Genomic DNA, 19,796 nt, shown 5'->3' on the forward strand with positions numbered 1-19,796 from the left:
AAGGAAAAAACCCTGAATGCTTGTGGGAAGCAGGGATTCCCCATCCCCCAGCTGAGGAGACAAGGGGAAATCCTGTACAGGAGGGTGCATCATAGGGCTTGATGGAGACATTTGCTTGACCACAAGTCCTGTAACAGGGTGGTCTGAGCTGTTGCATAACTCCATCAGCACTCCTAGCGGAGGCAGCACCTTCTCCACAATGTTCATAGGAACGAACCCTAATTCCCCATAGAAGCTGATTAGCTGATTTTACTAAGAGAAATACCTTTTTGCGGGCCAGATCCACCACTTACTACAGCAGTGGGACCAACTCTTTCTCCTCAGATCCCTGCTTAGTCCCCCCGAGCACCAGCAGTCTTCCCCAACAAGATCTTGGGGTAGTCATCAAAGGGGAGGAGGCTGGGGCCAGGATGGTAGTGGTAGCAGCAGCAGCAGGAAGGGGAGATGGATTGATGGCGAGGGGAGCAAAGAGTGGGAGGAAGCAACAGCAAAGGGGTGAAAGGACAGTGGTAGAGGCAGCAGTATCAGGAAGGAAGAAAATGAGAAGGGTCCTAAGAGAAGTGCAGGCGAGGAGTAGCAGAGATAGAGGGATAAGGGGGTTAGAGGCAGCATGAAAGAGAGGAGCCCAAAGCCAGGGGGAAGGGCAGCAGTAAGCCAAAGGTAATGGGGCAGGAGAAGAAGGCACGTCTAACAAATGACAAAGACCAGGCTGCAGTGACCATTCAGCTGCTGGGGAGCCCCTCCCTTACTGACAGGCAGGGAAGCTGGGGAGGATGCCCACCCCTGCTGCTGCAGCAGCTAGGGAGCCTGTAAAGACTTGGGGGCTGTGGGAGATTCCTCCCCAACCCCCATGTAGTCTCTTTTGATTGGCTGGGGAAAGGAAGCACTCTGACCCATTGGTCATTGTTGGAACTTGTTCTGTGCTGTGCTGCAGACGCAGCTCCTCCCAAGGTAAGGAGGTGGGAGGACTGATTTCTTTTCAGGATCAGAGGAAGGACCTAGCAGCAATTCAAAGCAGTGAGCCAAGCCCACTTACCTCTCCACACCCCTAGATCCTGAAGGCACCTTTCAAGTAAAGGCAACAGCCCCTGCTGAGAAGGCATCCAGCAAATCAGCCAGGGGCTACAGGAGCATTACAGCCTATGGTTAAGACAGAGTGAGCACTTTGTTAAAGCATGTCTGCTACTTGAAAACAGAGTGGAGGAGAAGGAGGAAATGTGGAACTGAAATGGAGATTGACTATTAGAGCCTTGGCTATGGATCAGTCAATCACAGTTGGCCGACTGGAGACAGCTGTTCTAACGTAATGCTTGTCGGTATCTGCAGCATGTTCCTTTCGATCTGCTTTGAAATTTTCAGATGAAAGATTGTTTTAATTGAAAACAGAAGTGTTCATGAAAATATTTTAAATTGTATTTTGCAAGAAAATTTGAAAATTAAGTGTTTTTAATTTTTACCTTATAATAATAAATGGAGATGTACATCTCATATAACTGGAAAGGACTTTGGGAGGTCATTGAATCCAGTCCCTTGATCTCTTGTCAGGACCAAGTACCATCCCTTTTTTATGGGAAGCTATTTTGAAATAAGAATATGCAAATGAGGTGTCAGATATGTAAATCTGCACCTCATTTGCATTTTTATTTCCCTCTTTTGCATGCCTCTTTCAAAAGAGGAATGCGAGTGTAGACACAACCTATATGAAGAGGTGAGAGAAGCATTTCTATGCAGTGAATGTTCTATGTAGAATAACATGCCTGGTTGAGGGTTTGTTTCTTTGTGTCAATGTGCAAATCTCTGGGCTCCTCAGGAAACATAAGCTGTTGATATATTCAAGATGTCATTACACTGAGCATCAATAAGAGGATAAAGCCTCAAGATTCACTTGTATTTAACCTCCTTTACTGATTGGCTGAAAGCACTGATATACCAAGCTTTTGATGGTACTGGATTGTGACAGTGCATTGAGTGATAGATGCCAATACAGTCATGCCTAGCCTAACCACACCAGGAAGAATCCAACTATGTCCCAAAGTTGTTTGGTTAACTGATGCAGGTCACGGACTTTCTTTATTGCTTGGAGTCCAGACTGTGTTGACAGCAGGCTGGCAAACAGAAAATTGATAATGTTTTATGTCTGTAAATCAAGCAACCTGTGGAGAGACAAGAAACAAATAATTTGAAAAGACACACACAGATATTAGGAGATGATGCATTTTGAGTATAGGAAAGCAAGAGAGGCACTCACTGGAATTGAGGATGTTAACAGAAATGGTATATTTTACTGCAGCCAGGAAAATAATGTAAAGCTCAGGTACATGTACTTGCAAAACTTTGATCAAATTAATATTAAAATAGCAGTGTGGCTACAGATTCATGGGCTAGCTGTTCAACTACAATCCTGTCTAACTCCGTGGCGGTCAACTAAGACAATTAGCCTGTGCTGCCACCAGTGCAGTCATGTGTACACTGCTATCTTTAGCAGACCAAGGTAATCAAATCTAGCATGGATGCATCCACATGATCTGGAAATTATGCCCCACAGTTGCAGTGTAGGTACACCCCTAAATGATAGCCAGTCCCCAACAGAGACAGCAACATTGGAAGCTGAGGCCACCTGAAGTGGAGGTATTGGGCAGCTCCCTCATTGATCATGACTGCAAAGGGAATGGTTAAATTGTACTGAGACACTGGAGGTAAGTCTGCACTAGGAACTAACTTCAAAGTTAAATTCGAAGTTAGGCACTGCTTTGAAGTAGCCACCAGAGATTCTACGCACATTTTCCGTTACTTCAAAGTTAACTTCGAAGTAGGGAGCCCAGTTTCAAAGTCCTTATGCCATTCCCAGGAACAAAGTAGTGCCCTACTTCGAAATTTAACTTCAAAGTAGGGTGTGTGTAGACGCTTGACTTCAAAGTTGTTTACTTCGAAGTTGTACTTCGAAGTAAGCAACTTTGAAGTTATTTTTCTACTGTAGACACAGCCTGGGTTACCTGATGTTGGAACAAGCTCAGTAGGACAGAAGCCTCAAGTTAGCTTACAAGGGCTTCAAAAACCTAAGGAGCTGGGAGACTTTGCTGCACAGCTGACACTACTGGTATGAAAACCAGTAGTATGAATTTGACAGTATCTTCAGAGAAACAGAATTACTAGATGTTTTCCCTTGTCCATCTTTGTGAAACATTTTGAAGTCCCCTGATAGGAATGTACTAGGCAAATGAAAGTATAATTCTACAGTATTGGCCAGGCTCTTAGCTCATGTAAGTGGTTGTAACTCACATGAAGTCAATGGAGTTATGTCATTTTACACCAAGGCTGCGTCTACACGTGCACGCTACTTCGAAGTAGCGGCAGTAACTTCGAAATAGCGCCCGTCACGTCTACACGTGTTGGGTGCTATTTCGAAGTTGAAATCGACGTTAGGCGGCGAGACGTCGAAGTCGCTAACCCCATGAGCGGATGGGAATAGCGCCCTACTTCGACGTTCAACATCGAAGTAGGGACGTGTAGACGATCCGCGTCCCGCAACATCGAAATAGCGGGGTCCTCCATGGCGGCCATCAGCTGTGGGGTTGAGAGATACTCTCTCTCCAGCCCTTGCGGGGCTCTGTGGTCACCGTGGGCAGCAGCCCTTAGCCCAGGGCTTCTGGCTGCTGCTGCTGCAGCTGGGGGTCCGTGCTGCATATACAGGGTCTGCAACTAGTTGTTGGCTCTGTGTATCTTGCACTGTTTAATGAAAGTGTGTCTGGGAGGGGCCCTTTAAGGGAGCGACTTGCTGTTGAGTCCGCCCCGTGACCCTGTCTGCAGCTGTGCCTGGCTCCCTTATTTCGATGTGTGCTACTTTGGCGTGTAGACGTTCCCTCGCTGTGCCTATTTCGATGTTGGGCTGAGCAACGTCGAAGTTGAACATCGACGTTGCCAGCCCTGGAGGACGTGTAGACGTTATTCATCGAAATAGTCTATTTCGATGTCGCAACATCGAAATAAGCTATTTCGAAGTTGGGTGCACGTGTAGACGTAGCCCAACTGAGTACCTCCCCCACGTTATATCATTAGGGGAAAAAAAAGTCAGATTCTATTGCCATATTTTCAGCAGAATGTTGAAGAATGACTTGGAAATGCACCCAGCTACCTTTCATTTTCTAAGTGAAGACATTATGTCATATGGGTATTCATGATTACCTCTGGTTGCTCTTACGTTTTACTATTTTAAGTTTAATTGCAAGTGTTATGAATTCATAATTAAGTATTTAATTTACAGGTGGAAAACTTTTAAAAGTCTCTGCCTGTGATATACCTGTCATTTGACTGAACTCTATTTATTCCATCCATGAAAGACACCAACACATTAATAGCAAACTGGAAAAGAAGAATACCATATTCCACTGAAACCATAACTAAGATCATTTAATCACAATGGAATATTAGACAATTAGAATTTATTTACTTAATCTTGTTATCTCTGAGAGAGAAAGTAAAAAAAATCACTAACAGGCTCTGAAGTTCAGGACTTTTGTTTAAAATATTGGAAAACAAAATCATGAAAGCACACCAAAGCTAAACTATCATTAATACTTTTAAACTAAACTTAGCCTAAATCATTCATGTATTCATCTTTAATTCTCCGTGTGGAGCATAAAGTACATCTTTCTTATCATTCATTCCCAGATAACCCAGTTCCTGCTAGTGATATGGCTTGCTCTATATTAAGCCAGGAGCAGGCAACATCAGAAGCCATGACATTCTTCCAGCCTGTGCTAGGCCATCTGTGAGATCTTTTCCATCCAGCTTTTGTTATGTTTAATGCATAAAACTGGGAGGGTGGTATGGACTCCAAAGTAAAGAACAGATGTCAATGCCATCTGAGCTGGTGTTGAGTCACTTGAAACAATATTGGAAGCTAGTTTGTCTAACCCCTGACATCCTCGTTTGTAACATAAAACCACTACGTGCCTTCATAGATTGATGCTGTTTCACGTTGAAAGTATCTATCTTGGATATATGCACTTTCCTAGTGGCCCAAATTTCAGAGCCACTCCTGTTACACTGATGATTCAAGGTGGATTTACTGTTTGGAACATACCCTGAAAACCACTGATGCTCCTAACCCCTTGTCATGTGATTTGAACCAATACAACATATCATGCTAGACTCTGCAGCTGCGTCTACACTAGCCTCTTCCTTTTCACAGGAGCATGGTAATGAACGAGTTGGGAAGATGCTAATGAGGTGATGCCATGAATATTCAGCACCTTATTAGCATTATGGCAGCCACGCACAATTCGAAAGCGTCACTTTCGAATAGCGTGCTGCCTGTGTAGATGGTGGCCTTCTGGAAGGACCTCCCTAAACTTCGAAAGCCTCTTCTTCCTACTTGGTTTCAGCAAGAAGGGACTTCCAAAGTCTGGGGAGGTCCTTTTGAAAGGCCCCTGTCCACATGGGTGGCATGTGATTCGAAGCAGCACTTTCAAATCACGCGTGGCCACAATTATGCTAATGAGGTGCGGCATAGTCATGGAAGCACTTCATTAGCATCTTTCCAACTCGCTCATTACCATGCCCCTGCCAAAAGGAAGGGGCTAGTGTAGACATAGCCTGCAAGACTCCATAGCATTGGTTAGCCAATTATCCTAATGTGGAATAGGGAATGGAAGGGCATAGGGGTCCTGAACTGGGGACAGGGTGGAGTCATACGGGAGATCACAGGGGAAAAATCATATCCCATCCCTAAATGCTGTGCTCTTCCCCTCCTGTACCAGGAAGAACTTTTGCCTACTTGTATCACTGAGCCTAATCAATTCTTTCAAATAAAACATTCTATATTAGAATGTAACAAGCACTAATCACAAATGTGGGTCCCCTTTTTGGGTGATTATTTGGACTTAATTGAGAAGATAAAATTGGTGAAGTACACACCAATTTTATATGCTTTAGTTAATTCAAGCAAATATAATTGAAATAATAGGAAAATCAATTAAACATAAGAATAAGATAAGTGCAGTAGCATTTTTTCCAGTGTTGTTCATAATTCCAGTCTTATATTGTGCATACTTACTACCTTATGGAGACCATTAAAAGCCAGGAGAGAAGAAAAAGTAACTGGGCCACATCAAAAGACTGGTGCCAGGGCAGACAATCCATAGTCCTAGAACTGGACAAACTTAAGAAAGCAAGGACATTCTAACTCACGTAACCATAGGTTGTTCAGTCCATCTGGGCATAGGCAACACGAACTCATCTTTTTTCCATGTGTATCAGCCGTAACATCCCATGTTGTTATATATGGGTCTTTGTAGCTAACTATATTTACACTTCCAATGCCTAAGTAATTTGCATCGATCTATTGTAACTGCCTTGTAACTAAATTGTAAAAGTTGCAAAAATTCGTATGTCATGTGTTCAAAGCTTGGGGAGTACTGGTTTTGGTCACTTGCCTGCTGTTTTATCACTTGATGGCAAAAAATAGTTCACCGGGGGTTCTGAACTATGTCCTACTTTTCATCAGTTCTGCTAAGCACAAGCAACTTCTTATAAGTGTCACATTGCTAACATTATCCTATCAATCCTCTTATTAATGATTTCCTACTAATTGTTACAGCTTCGGTAACCTCAGATCTTATCCCTATAAGATTGCTTAGTACATAAATTATGTTTGATTCAAAACTATAACCCTCCAAGACCAAATTGGGGTAAATGGTTAACAATGCATTTAGTGGACTGCCATGTATGCTCAACACAGTTAACAATAGAGATGATTAATGAGTCATCAGCTTTTCTCAGGAGATATGAGTTTAAATCTGGTTCATGTCAAGAAAAGAATTTTCTTCCTTTTACTGATCAAAATATTATCGAAATATGTATTTACATGGATTTGAAATGCCATTTCATCATGGATCTCTGCGACAAATATAGTGCATGGGGAGCATGTCTTGGGTAACATAGACTCCAATCCTTTATTGCCTTTTTTGCTATGAATTAGACATTTTCAGAAAGCTGGATTAACAAGTATGGTGTTCCCAAACATAAAATATGTGCTTTATTGCAAAATACACCTCCTCTACAAAGTGTAAGACAGCTTGCTACTTGAATTACTGGTTTGTACAATAGCATTTTGAATTCTGTTCTTTAGCCTTTGAAGTTCTGTATATTTACTGTAATGGGATGTCTCCCTCTTACTAGTATGCATGATGGTGTGAAGTACCTGTTAATTATGCCATTAATCAGAGTAAAAGAATTATAAAGCAGCAAGATATATTGCAGGTATTACATTTTTCTGGTTTTCATGTTTGTTTGTAATGGTTTCTATTCAAGATCCTAAGCAATCAACACAGAAACAATGGGCATCTTCACACTGACTTCACTGGGGTTTGGATTAGATTCCCAAAGTGTATGGATTAAAATTACTTTTTTACGCAATAAATTGAGGGGGAGTGATTTATGTCAATTAGCTGGAGATTGCAGGAGGTGATTTTTTGTTTTGTTTAGTTTTCCTGAATATGCTAATCCATTACTATTGCAATCCTCGTCCCCAGAAATGCAGTCAAAAGATCAAAATTGTGCTGTTTAAATCACATTACATGAGATCTTTCATTTTATCTGACATGTCAGCTCTATGTTTTGGGCATTTTTAGGTCTAAACTGTAGGAAGTCTGAATATGATGAGGCTGATTATATAATCCCCTGCTTTATTGTAGTTCTTATGCTCTCATAATTCCATTCAGTTTCCAATGAAATCACTAGAACCACATGACACGGCAAGTATGTTCAACACAATATTAAGTGTTTTCTGACTGGTCACCTCTAGAATATTTAGCATCAGTCCTAAGTGCTTATATGACCAAATCAATATGATATCTGAGTACCTGAAAATCTGGTTTAGGAAATGTTACAGAAGATTTATAGCAAGTGAATTTTTAATTAAAAATCATTAGTATTTGCCCTGGGAGCTTGATTATAATTTTTTTCCAGACAGTTAAGGAATAAACATGATTGTTCAAAACAGCTTGAATGTCAAATATCAAACACAAATACAGATTGAACTTTTCTGGTCTGTCATTGTCTGATCCGGCAACATTCGTCGTCCAGAATGATTTTAGTTTGCCAGATGTCCACTTATTATGGGTATGGCCAAGTTTCCCACAGTCCCATAAAGTTTGTTTACAGCCAGCAGATCTGGCTCTCAGTGTTCTGTGCTGTTATTTAGCTCCAAATTATGCCTAAATGTCTTTGAAGAGACCAGCAAGCAGTGGAACTGCTGGTAATGCTGCTATGCTGGTACACACATGCTAGTACACTAAAATTGCGTAACAGTACTAACACTTTGGTATGAAGAAAGCTGATGAGCCTTGTCTGGATGTGGACTTATATAGGGTATATCAGTACAGTGAGACCTTATTAAGCAGCATATCAAGTGTTGTTCCACTTATTTACTGTAGTGAAATAAAAATATAGAGACCTATTCACTACAATATTGACCTACTATGGTTCAGCAAATTCTCTAGTTCAGCACAGGTCAGGTCCCAAGGATGCTGGATTAGAGAGGGTTAACCTGTACTTGCAATGAACTGCTCTCAGGAAAGTGAATGTACATGATTTTTCCTTAGGAATTATTTCAGGAACAACTATGAATAAGAATTACAGTCAAGATATTCAAAATCTGCTTATAGTAAATTTGTCTTCAGAAATGGTTAAAATTTGTCTATGAAAATAATTTTTACAAATTATTAGTCTGACTCCATTATTTTTATAGGATTTTTATGTCAGTTTGAAATATGTTTCTGCCTTTCAAAAAAAATCTCCTGGAAAAATAGCCAAAGTAACAACATAAAATGTGCATAACAACATTGTCTTTGTAAGAGAACTTCTTATGAAACCTTCAAAGGAAAAGATCAAATAAAGCAAATGAACCAAGGAATCTCCCAGGAAACATTATATTTTTTATTTAATTCACCTGCTTTTTATTGTATGATGTTTCTACAGTGCCTAACAACCTGGAAATTGATCCTGATATAGGGATCCTTAGGGTATTACTGGAATACAAGTAATTATTAATAATTTGACTAACTCAATCTCCATATTAACATGGCTCACCATTTTTGCTTCAGAGGTGTGCTGGTATACATTACAGACAAAACCTTTAGAGCCATTAATTAGCAGAATGCATCAATAATTTAAAATGCCCGTTAATCTATTGATAACCTGTTGTTATGACCATACATGATCTTTGTTAATCAACAGACAAATAACTGGGAAGCAGCAGTTTTCAGAGTAACTCAGATTTTTCACTTCCTTCCCTCTTCTGTAGTCATTTACATCTGTGCAAACTAGATGTAAAAGTAAAATTCCACCATTTATTTACTAATAGTTTACTTTTACTTTGCACTGGTGCAAATCACTGCCCTGGTGTTAGGCTGCAGATAATAAAGCCTTCACCTTGTAAGCAAGATGAGCAGAGAAACTTTGCAAGAAGTGTAGTTGAAAACTGGAAGAAACTGCCAAAGTCCTTAGCAAAGGCAAGCATCTTAAGGTTCAGTACAAAGGGCTGGGACAAACTGACAATATCCTGAACAAAGCTTATGGAATTAAGACAGGCTTTAATGAGTTAAGTTAAGCCTTACTGAATTAAGTTAACACCTTTTGGGTACACTGTATTAAAAATGCAATTGTGTATGTGATGAAATATGTATTTCTGTGTTAAGGAGGGGAGATGCTAATAAATTCCTTCAGTTATCAGGCTTGGAGAGCCGCCTGGAGAGACATGCATCTGCTAATTCTAATTGGGCTCTCTAGAGGCCAGAGAACAAACGAAAGAATTTTTAATTAAAAATCCTGAGTTTGATCTCACCTAGACCCCCTTTCTGACCCAGAAGAATGAACAGGACCAGAAGTGAGATGTGGAGGGCATGAAGGATCACGTGCCCCACAACATGATGGGCCAGAGGCCAGCAGTTAAAGCACAGTTCATCCAAATGCCACAGGCCTCATGCTTGCCCCATGTGTGACCCCTGAACACATAGTGACCTAAGGGACTAGTCAGAGATCTGTTCCAAGCTGCAGGTGTCCAACTTGCCCCCACACTCGCTGGCCACAGTGGGAAGTGAACCCACCTGGCCACAGGTGCTCCACTTCCCTGGCTCCTAACTACATCACTGAGAGAAAGGGGTCCCGTACTCAGTGATGATGGGAAGTGTAGCGATGCGGCTGGGAAAGCAGGTAGTGGAGCAAACTGGGGCTGTCTCACTCTGCTTCTCTCCCACCCCCCCCATTGACACCAATATGTGGGGCGGGGCTTGACCTCTGCAGCCAGCGCCAAGTACCCCACTAGTCCCCTAGGCCACATCACTCATGGAGGGGTCTGTGGAGAAGAGGTGGAGTGAGGGAAGCGTGGTCACTCAGAAGGGATGAAAAGGATCAGAGCAGGGACAGGAGCTTGGTAGAAGGGGCGGAGGTGGACAGGTGAAGATGGTTAGAGGTGGGGCCTGGAGTTGGATAATGGGGTGGCAGAAAGAGATGGGCCTCTCTGCCAGGCTGGGGTGGCATGAAGAAGAGTCATGTAGAGGGGGTGGTTACATGGCTGGTGCCTCCTGTGTCCCTCCCCAGCACTTGCCAGTAACAGGACCCCCGGTCAATCAAGGGAAGGATTTAAAAGACACGGACTACTGAGTTCTCAGAAGTCTGAACTTGTTCTGAGATGACACACCGATGAACTTTTACCACAGAGAAACGCTAGGACAAAATATAGTAGGACCTTTTCCTGTTCTTCTGAATTTATAGTCCTAATCTTCTGCCACATCTTTGAAAAATGATTCAGATTCATATATTTACACGTTTTAAACAAGTAAACAGTTAATTCTAAATATAGTAGATAAAAAATGAAAATAAGAAATATAATATGCCCTATCTGGCTTATATCATTTGACTGTTTCATAGCTGGAATAAGCTGCTAAGTTATGTTTGCATATTAGAGCAATAATAATTTAACTATGTCTTACTATTTAAGCTTTTGTGTTGATTTCTTCTGATTATAGTAACATTTCTTGCTATCTGAATCTATTGCAGTGTGCCTGAATATTATGATTATGGTCATGGAACAAGTGAAGATGCTTATGACAGCTATGGTAAGGCCTATTCTATCTTTAGTGAAAAGTGTGAAATCAAAAAACCAATCAGTCACTGACAACTCCAAAATTACTTCTACCTTCTTTTTGCTCTGCTTGTACAGAAGCCCAGACCAAATTGATTTGTGTAATTCTAGGGTGAGATTTGACTTATGGAACTAGGACTAGAAAATTGGACAGATCAATTTTGATCAAAATTTCAAAGGCAATTAATCACAGTCATAGATCATTTTTAACAGCAGCAGTGAGCATGCTGATTAGTGCCTGAGTATATTTCACAGTGTCAGTTGTCGGTCTTATTGATGTGACAACAAAACTGTTTCCTTCCTGCTATCATATCCATTATTTCAAGCAACAGGTATAGGTTAGTCTAAAAGATTTTTTGATTCTTAAAAAAATAGTACCAGCAGCTGCAATTATAATCCAGAGTTTAAAAACACTTCACTGCAAATGCCATGAAACTGTAAAGTCCTGTGGGTCAAATCTTGCTCCAAACTTCTTAGTCTCAGAATGCCTGAACACATAGGAACTGGTTCCACTGTTAAGGAGAAGGAATGTGAGGAGAAAGGACAGCTTTGTTCCAGCAAGGTTCCCTTTTCCCCAGTAACTACCCCGGGAAGTTAGTTGTAGTTCAGACTAGGGCTGTCGAATAATCACAGTTAATTCACATGATTTACTCAAAAATTAATCATAATTTTAAAAATGAATCATGATTAATCACACTGGTAAACAATAGAATATCAATTGAAATGTATTCCATTTTTGGATGTTTTTCTGCGTTTTCAAATATGTTGATTTTTATTAAAGCACAAACACAAAGGTGTACAATGTTCACTTTATATTATTTTCATTGCAAATATTTGTACTGTAAAATAATAAACAAAACAAAATAGTATATTTCAGTTTACCTAATACAAGTACTGTAACATGAAATCATAACTTACAAATCTAGATTATTTTATCAAATAACTTCCTTCAAAAACAAAAAATGTAAAAGTTTAGAGCCTACAAGTTCACTCAGTCCTATTTCTTATTCAGCCAGTTGCTAAGACCTACAAGTTTACTTACAATTTGCAGGAGATAATGTTGTCCACTTCTTGGTTACATTGTGACCTGAAAGTGAGAACGGGCATTCACATGACACTTCTATAGCCATCATTGCCAGGTACTCATGAGCTAGACATGCTAAACGTTCATATGTTCCTTCACGCTTCATCCAGAATACCAGAGGACATGCGCTAATTTATTTATTTATTTAAAATATTTAAATAAATAGTTTCCTATTATTGTTTAACAGCATGATAAATCATGATTACTTTTAATCACTTGATAGCCCTAGCTCTGATAGATCCATGATTTCATAGAACTTGAGGAAAGTCCCCCAGAGAGAAGGAGAGGGGACAATCACTGGGCTTGCTGTAGATTACAGAATCAGTGCTACCACAGTTTATCTGTAGCATGGTAAACTAGAAGAATTCATTCCACGTTGTCCTCTGTATCCCACTGTGTATGACCTGTTTACTTGGGCTGGGTTCCTGGTCCAGAATCACGTATTAAAGTACTGCTTTTGATGATGCATTGAAATGTACTCCTCCTATTTCTGTTGTAGTAGGGTGGGTTTGTTGTTGTTTTTTGTTTGTTTTTACATTCTGTTGGAAAATATGAGCCCGATTTCAGAGAGTTTGTAGCCTCATAATTTCAATTAAGTCATGAGAGCTGTGGTGATTCATGCCAGGTCAGGGTGTGACCCAACATGTTCAAAGGATAACATTTGGTATATTATTATTAGTTATTCACTATCATAATGTGTATGGTGTTTTCCAAGACACAAAACAAGACTCAGGGAATGATGCTGCAAATGAAAGCTCCAAGTGCACTGTAATTTATTCATACAGCTGTGAAGCAAATTTTAGAGCAAAGCAAAGCTGATATTTCCTTTTGTGTTTGTACTAAAATTGTGGTTTCTTAAGGGACATTGTCAAAATAATTGCATTGCATAATCAGAAATGGCTTATTTTTGCATACAATGAGTATTTATGGTAACATGTTTTATACAATGTTCAGTCAAGCACATTTTCAGTGCTAAGCGCAAAATAATAATAGTGTGTTCATATGTATGCATGTGCTTCAGTCACCCTGGGTTTTGTTTCTTTTGTGTATTTATTTGCTTTTACCACCTTGCGCACAAAGAATACAATCTCTTCCAAAACCACTCCTAAAGCAGTGGTTTCGTAACTGGGTGGGGGACATGGAGGAATATTCGGGGGCCAGGAGAGTGCTCCCCAACCCCACTGTGTCTCCACCCAGCCCTGCTATCTGTGACTCTAGTTCCAGCTCCTTCCCCGTCCCCAGTATTGCTCCAACTCCACATTTAGCCCAGACTCTTCTGCTGGGCCAACTGTACCTTAATGGAGGGGAACAATAGACAGATTCCATTGCTAGCAAAAGGAGAGCACAACAGGACAAGTTTGGGTACCACTGTGCTAAAGGGTTGAGTAAATCAAAGAAGCATGATGTGGGGCCAGGATGGAGAGGCAGCTACTCCTGAGTTTTTAACCTGTTCCTCACACTGCCGCTCTGCATACTTGGGAAAATGATTAATAACATTCTACTTCCATTCCTTCCTCTTTAAACAAGAGTGAAAGTACTTGCTTTTCTATCCAGGGCATTGAAAAGGCTAAGAAGTTAAGGTTTATAACATGCTCATGTAAAATCACTATTGTAAGATGAAGTCAGTTCTGTGCTAGGCTCCAACCAATCCATAAGCCAGAAACTGGTCGTATAACTCCCAGATCAGGTGTATAACTCCTACAGAAGCACAAGCCACTCACTCCTCTCAGTGTTACCACAAGGGATGAAAATCTCTCCTGCCAGACAGTCACGACAGAATCTGCAGGCCTTAGCTTTGATCTTGGTCCTGCTCCAGCTGTTTTCTAGTCCTGCTCCAGCCCCTTTCACCTGCCTAGTGATTGTCTCTTTTTTCTATGGTTTTATAACAAGCAATCACATTCCAGCACATCCCATTCTCCTGACACAACCAAGCCCTTGCCTCTCCACCAACCCTGCTACATAGCTTCATAGAGCTGCTTACCTCGTTTCCCGTTGCTGCCCCCTGTGGTCATTATACAATAGAAATGTTGCACTCTCCATCCTTTTATCCTCTAATGCCCCCATATAGCCAATACATAGCATAGCCTTCCTTTTCCTTGTTGCGAGAAACATTCCCATTCCAGGCACATCTCATTTTTCTGACACAACCAAACTCTTACACTGGTTTAAGTTATAAGAGGAAGCTGTATACGAAATGTGATGCTCTTAGCTCTTGCTGTTTAGGAGGCACTCTTGGACATAAGAACGTATCGGCCATACTGGTTCAGACCTAAGATCCATCTAGCCCAGTATCCTGTCTTTCAACACAAGCCAATGCCAGATGCCTCTGAGGGAGTGAACAGAACAGATAATCACTGAGTGATCCCTCTCCTGTCATGCATTTCCAGACTCTGACAAATAGAGACTAGGGGCACCATTCCTACCCATCCTGGCAGACAAACAAACCCTCTCAAATATGTGGTAAATATAGGCTTGTTATATGTAACATAGGGCTCTCTAGATTTTCAAAGTATTCTCAAAGCATTACAGCTCCACTTTGTCCCTGCAATAAGAGCTCTTGGAATGGAGTCCTTAAGTTTCAAGTTGTGCTCCTGAGAAGCAGTGAACTTTCCTTCTTCCTGGAGTAGGCTAATTTACTTGTAATGATGGTGTAATTGGAGATACACATCTCCTAGAACCGGAAGGGACCTGGTGAGGTCATCTAGTCCAGTCCCGTGCCCTCTTGGCAGGACCAAGCACCATCCCTGACATCTATTTGCCCCCATCCCTAAATGACCTCCTCAAGGATTGAACTCACAACCCCAGGTTTAGCAGGCCAATGCTTTCTCCTATGTCCTCTAAAACAGCCTGGATAGAGGCTGGCTGTGGCTCCTTCTTTCAATTTATTCAGCACTCCCTGTTTGGGTTACAAACATTAATGGTATGCTACACAGCAAGTTATTTCAAAATAACTTTGTGAGTATCTATACAACTCAACCACTGTTTCAAAATAATTTTGAAATAGCAGTTGCTTATTCGGAAATAGGTAATCCTCTTTCCAGGAGAAATAGCACCTACTTCAAAATAGGTATTTCATAATAGGGGCTGTGTAGGAAGGGTAGAAGGGAAAACAGTACAATAGAGATAATGGATTTCAGGAAGGCAGATTTTGGTAAACTCAGACAGGTGGTAGGTAAGGTCCCATGGGAAGCTAAACTGAGGGGAAAAACGGCTGAGGAGAGTTGGCAGTTTTTCAAAGGGACATTATTAAAGGCCCAAAAGCAAGCTATCCCGCTGCATAGGAAAGATAGAAAACATGGCAAAAGACTGCCTTGGCTTAACCAGCAGATCTTGCATGATCTCAAACTAAAAAAGGAATCGTATAAGAAATGGAAGCTAGGACAAATTACAAAGGATGATTATAGGGAAACAACACGAGCGTGCAGGAGCAAGATTAGAAAGGCTAAGGCACAAAATGAGCTCAAGCTAGCTACAAGCGTAAAGGGAAACAAGAAGGCTTTTTGCAAATACACTGGTAACAAGAGAAAGACCAAGGAGAGGGTAGGGCCATTGGTCAGTGACAAGGGAGAAACAGTAACGGGGAATTTGGAAATGGCAGAGATGTTTAATGATTTCTTTGTTTCGGTCTTCACTGAGAAATCTGAAGGAATGCCTGACATAGAGAATGCTAGTGAAAAAGGGGTAGGTTTAGAAGTTGAAATACGAAAAGAACAAATTAAAATTTACTTAGAAAAATTAGATGTCTGCAAATCACCAGGGCCTGATGAAATGCATCCTAGAATCCTCAAGGAGCTGATAGAAGAGGTATCTGAGCCTTTAGCAATCATTTTTGGAAAATCATGGGAGACAGGAGAGATTCCAGAAGACTGGAAAAGGGCAAATATAGTACCCATTTATAAAACGGGAACAAGAATAACCCGGGAAACTACAGGCCAGTCAGCTTAACTTCTGTGCCAGGAAAGATAATGGAGCAGGTCATTAAAGAAATCATCTGCAAGCAGTTGGAAGGTGGTAAGGTGCTAGGGAACAGCCAGCATGGTTTTGTTAAAAACAGATCATGTCAAACCAATCTAATAGCTTTGTTTGATAGAATAACTGTTAGCCGGCGGCCAGGTAATGTGCGGTGAGGTACTCCCCTGGGTCCTAAGCAACCCAGTTTTTTACTGTTAGAGCAGGCAGCTCCTAGCACACTCACCCACGGCCAGGCTGTAGTAACCAAACGGTTAAAGTTCTTTTTGTTGTGCCGGCTGTGTTGCAGTGACAAAAGGGTTAACAAAATGGTTAGGCTTGGATCTTAACTAGTTACAAGTTTATTTAAGCTACAGTTATAAGCGTGTGGTTACAAAAGGCTACTGTTTACTTCTTATATGCTAGCAAAGTACAGGTGTTAACAAGTTACGTTACAATCCAATACAAAGATATCTGTTACCATCTAACACAATGATATCTTGATACTAGTTACAGAGCTCTAATTCTTTAGCTGTGCACAAAAAAAAGGTCAGAGACCTAGCATGGGTGTATCTTACCCTCTCTGCGTCTCTCGATACCAGCGTAGCCAAGCCGGATCGGTCACTCAGTTCCGCGGAAAGACGAATACGAGGTTGGGCGTCCCCAGCTGTGGACCTCGGGAGGCAATCACCTGACCCGACCAGCAGGAAGTTGGTCGAAATGCACTCCAAGTTAGAGTTCTGCTGGACCCATCTTTTATACCCCTTTTGGGTTACGTATTCTCTTTCTTATCTATGGTGCCAGATCATACTGGTCTGTCTTTGTGACTCCAGTTTGTTACAAGGGCATTTCTACTTAGTTTGCACTTGTAAGACAAGAGATAAACAATTTAGGAGTACAGGACATTCTTTTGTGCGGGCGGGGCACGTCCCCTTCTGGGTGATTGTGTGTGCATCATATTGATCAATGCCAGCTGGGGTGATTTCTTGAGGGTTCCCCCCCCTCTCATGTTGACAGTCTGGCCTGTTAGCCTTCTAGCTGTACTTTCTGCTTCTCAGGGTCACGATAAGCCAGCATATCTGGGCCTCAATGAGGGCATCAAAGACTGTGCTGTCAGCAGCCATTTCCGTGCCCTGTGTGCTCCTCAGTGGAGGGGGCAACGAGCAAGCTGGCTTGTAAGGGGGAGACTTTGTCTGGCTACAATAACGAACCTTGTGGATAAGGGAGAATCGGTGGATGTGATATACCTAGACTTCAGTAAAGCATTTGACACAGTCTCACATAATATACTTATCAATAAACTACTCCAATACAACTTAAATGGGGCTACTATAAGGTGGGTGAACAACTGGCTGGATAACCATACCCAGAGAGTAGTTATTAATGGCTTTCAAACCTGCTGGAAAAGTATAACTAGTGGGGTTCCACAGGGGTCTGTTTTAGGACCAGTTCTGTTCAATATCTTCATTAATGATTTAGATATTGACATAGAAAGTACATTTATTAAGTTTGCAGATGATACCAAGCTGGGAGGGGTTGCAACTTCTTTGGAGGATAGGGTCATAATTCAAAAGGATCTGGATAAACTGGAGAAATGGGCTGAGGTAAACAGGATGAAGTTTAATAAGGACAAATGCAAAGTGCTCCACTTAGGAAGGAACAATCAGTGTCACACATACAGAATGGGAAAGGACTGCCTAGGAATGAGTACAGCAGAAAGGGATCTAGGGGTTATAGTGGATCACAAGCTAAATATGAGTCAACAGTGTGATGCTGTTGCAAAAAAAGCAAACATGATTCTAGGATGCATTAACAGGTGTGTTGTGAACAAAACACAAGAAGTCATTCTCCTGCTCTACTCTGCGCTGGTTAGACCTCAGCTGGAGTATTGTGTCCAGTTCTGGGCACCACAGTTCAGGAAGGATGTGGAGAAATTGGAGAGGGTCCAGAGGAGAGCAACGAGAATGATCAAAGGTCTAGAGAACATGACCTGTGAAGAAAGGCTGAAAGAATTGGGCTTGTTTAGTTTGGAAAAGAGAAGATTGAGGGGGGACATGATAGCAGTTTTCAGGTATCTAAAAGGGTGTCATAAGGCAGAGGAAGGGAATTTGTTCTTCCTTGCCTCTGAGGATAGAACAAGAGGCAATGGACTTAAACTGCAGCAGGGGAGGTTCAGGTTGGACATTAGGAAAAAGTTCCTAACTGTCAGGGTGATCAAACACTGGAACAAATTACCAAGGGAGGTGGTAGAATCGCCATCACTGGAGATATTTAAGAAGAGGTTAGATAGATGGCTTTCAGGGATGGTCTAGAAAGTGCTTGGTCCTGCCATGAGGGCAGGGGGCTGGACTCGATGGCCTCTCGAGGTCCCTTCCAGTCCTACTCTTCTATGATTCTATGATTCTAAGATTTATGCTAATGAGGCGCTGTATATGCAGCACAGCACCTCATTGCTATCCACCAATAGGGCTCGCTTACAAGCCCCCTTCCAAGAAGGGGGCTCGTATAGATGAGCCCTCTATTTTGGAATAGCTGAATACTATTTTAAAACACATTTGGCTGTGCCTACACTACAGTAATCTTTCTAAAGCGGATCTTCCAGAAGATCTCTTCTGGAAGCTTTTCTTTCAAAAGAGCAAGTCCACACACACAAAAAGTGGCTCAAAAGAGCAATCTGCTCTTTTGAAAGAGTGCATCCACACAGCCCCAGGTCTTACAAAAGAATGGGCCAGGGATTGAAAAATCCAGCACCATGAGGACCACTCTTTTGAACAAAGGACCCCTGGAGCATCTATACACACTTTTCTGTGAAAGAATCTTTCAGAAAAAGGCACTCGTCCTCATATGGGAGACGAAGAGCGCCTCCAGAAGAAGCTCCATGTTCTTTTGAAGGGAATTTGAAAGAGTGCATTTTGTGTGGACGTTCCCCTTGTTCTTTTGGAAGAGGACGTGGTTTTGCTAAAGGACTTGCTAATGTTGAGGTGGCCATTTTGTGTAGCAGTATTATGTCAAAATAAGCTGTTCCAGAACATCTCTTCCAGAATAGCTTATTTTGAAATAATGCTGCTGTGTAGACATAGCTTAAGGGAGCAGTTTTAAGCAAAATAATGAAATAGAAAAGAATATGTGCCTCTATGGAAAAGTCCTATGCAACTGAGCAGTAACAGAACTAATCTTCTTTCCAGGCCTACACTTGAATAGGTGATGATAGTCTTAGTTAAGATTGTTGTTGTTGGTTTGTTTTGCTTTTTTTGGTGGGTGGTTGACCATCCTGTATAATGTGACAATGTACCATATTATCCTATTAAATTCCAAAGATGATGTAGCAAGAAATCTGATTTTTCCTTAGCTCACTATTATTCTTCATATAGACTTCTGTATCATATACACTTCACATGCACTTCTTTTACTAGGACTCAGTAGAGAACCCCTGTCATTCTGCCTTTCTTCCCTTCTCTTTTCCCACTTACTTTCTGTCTGGCCATTTCTACACATGCCACTTTTTCCAAAAGTGGCATGCTAATAAATGGTCTGAAATATGTTAATGAGGGGTGGATGTAAATTTCTGGTACCTCATTAGCATAAGGTCACATGATTTGGAGTTCAGAAGAATCTTTTCTG

At 41.4% G+C, this 19,796-nt stretch overlaps 1 protein-coding gene across 2 annotated transcripts in view; it reads left to right on the forward strand.

The window, feature by feature from the left end:
* Positions 1–19,796, forward strand: part of KHDRBS2 (KH RNA binding domain containing, signal transduction associated 2) — a 596,284-nt gene that overhangs the window by 551,552 nt on the left and 24,936 nt on the right. For both annotated transcript variants that reach the window (XM_074988883.1, XM_074988882.1), the window contains one exon: positions 11,059–11,117. In XM_074988883.1, coding sequence (XP_074844984.1) covers positions 11,059–11,117 — 59 coding nt within the window. The remainder of the gene's footprint in view (positions 1–11,058; positions 11,118–19,796) is intronic.

This window comes from Carettochelys insculpta, chromosome 3 (assembly GCF_033958435.1).
Source record: "Carettochelys insculpta isolate YL-2023 chromosome 3, ASM3395843v1, whole genome shotgun sequence".
Classification (NCBI taxonomy): Eukaryota; Metazoa; Chordata; order Testudines; family Carettochelyidae; genus Carettochelys; species Carettochelys insculpta.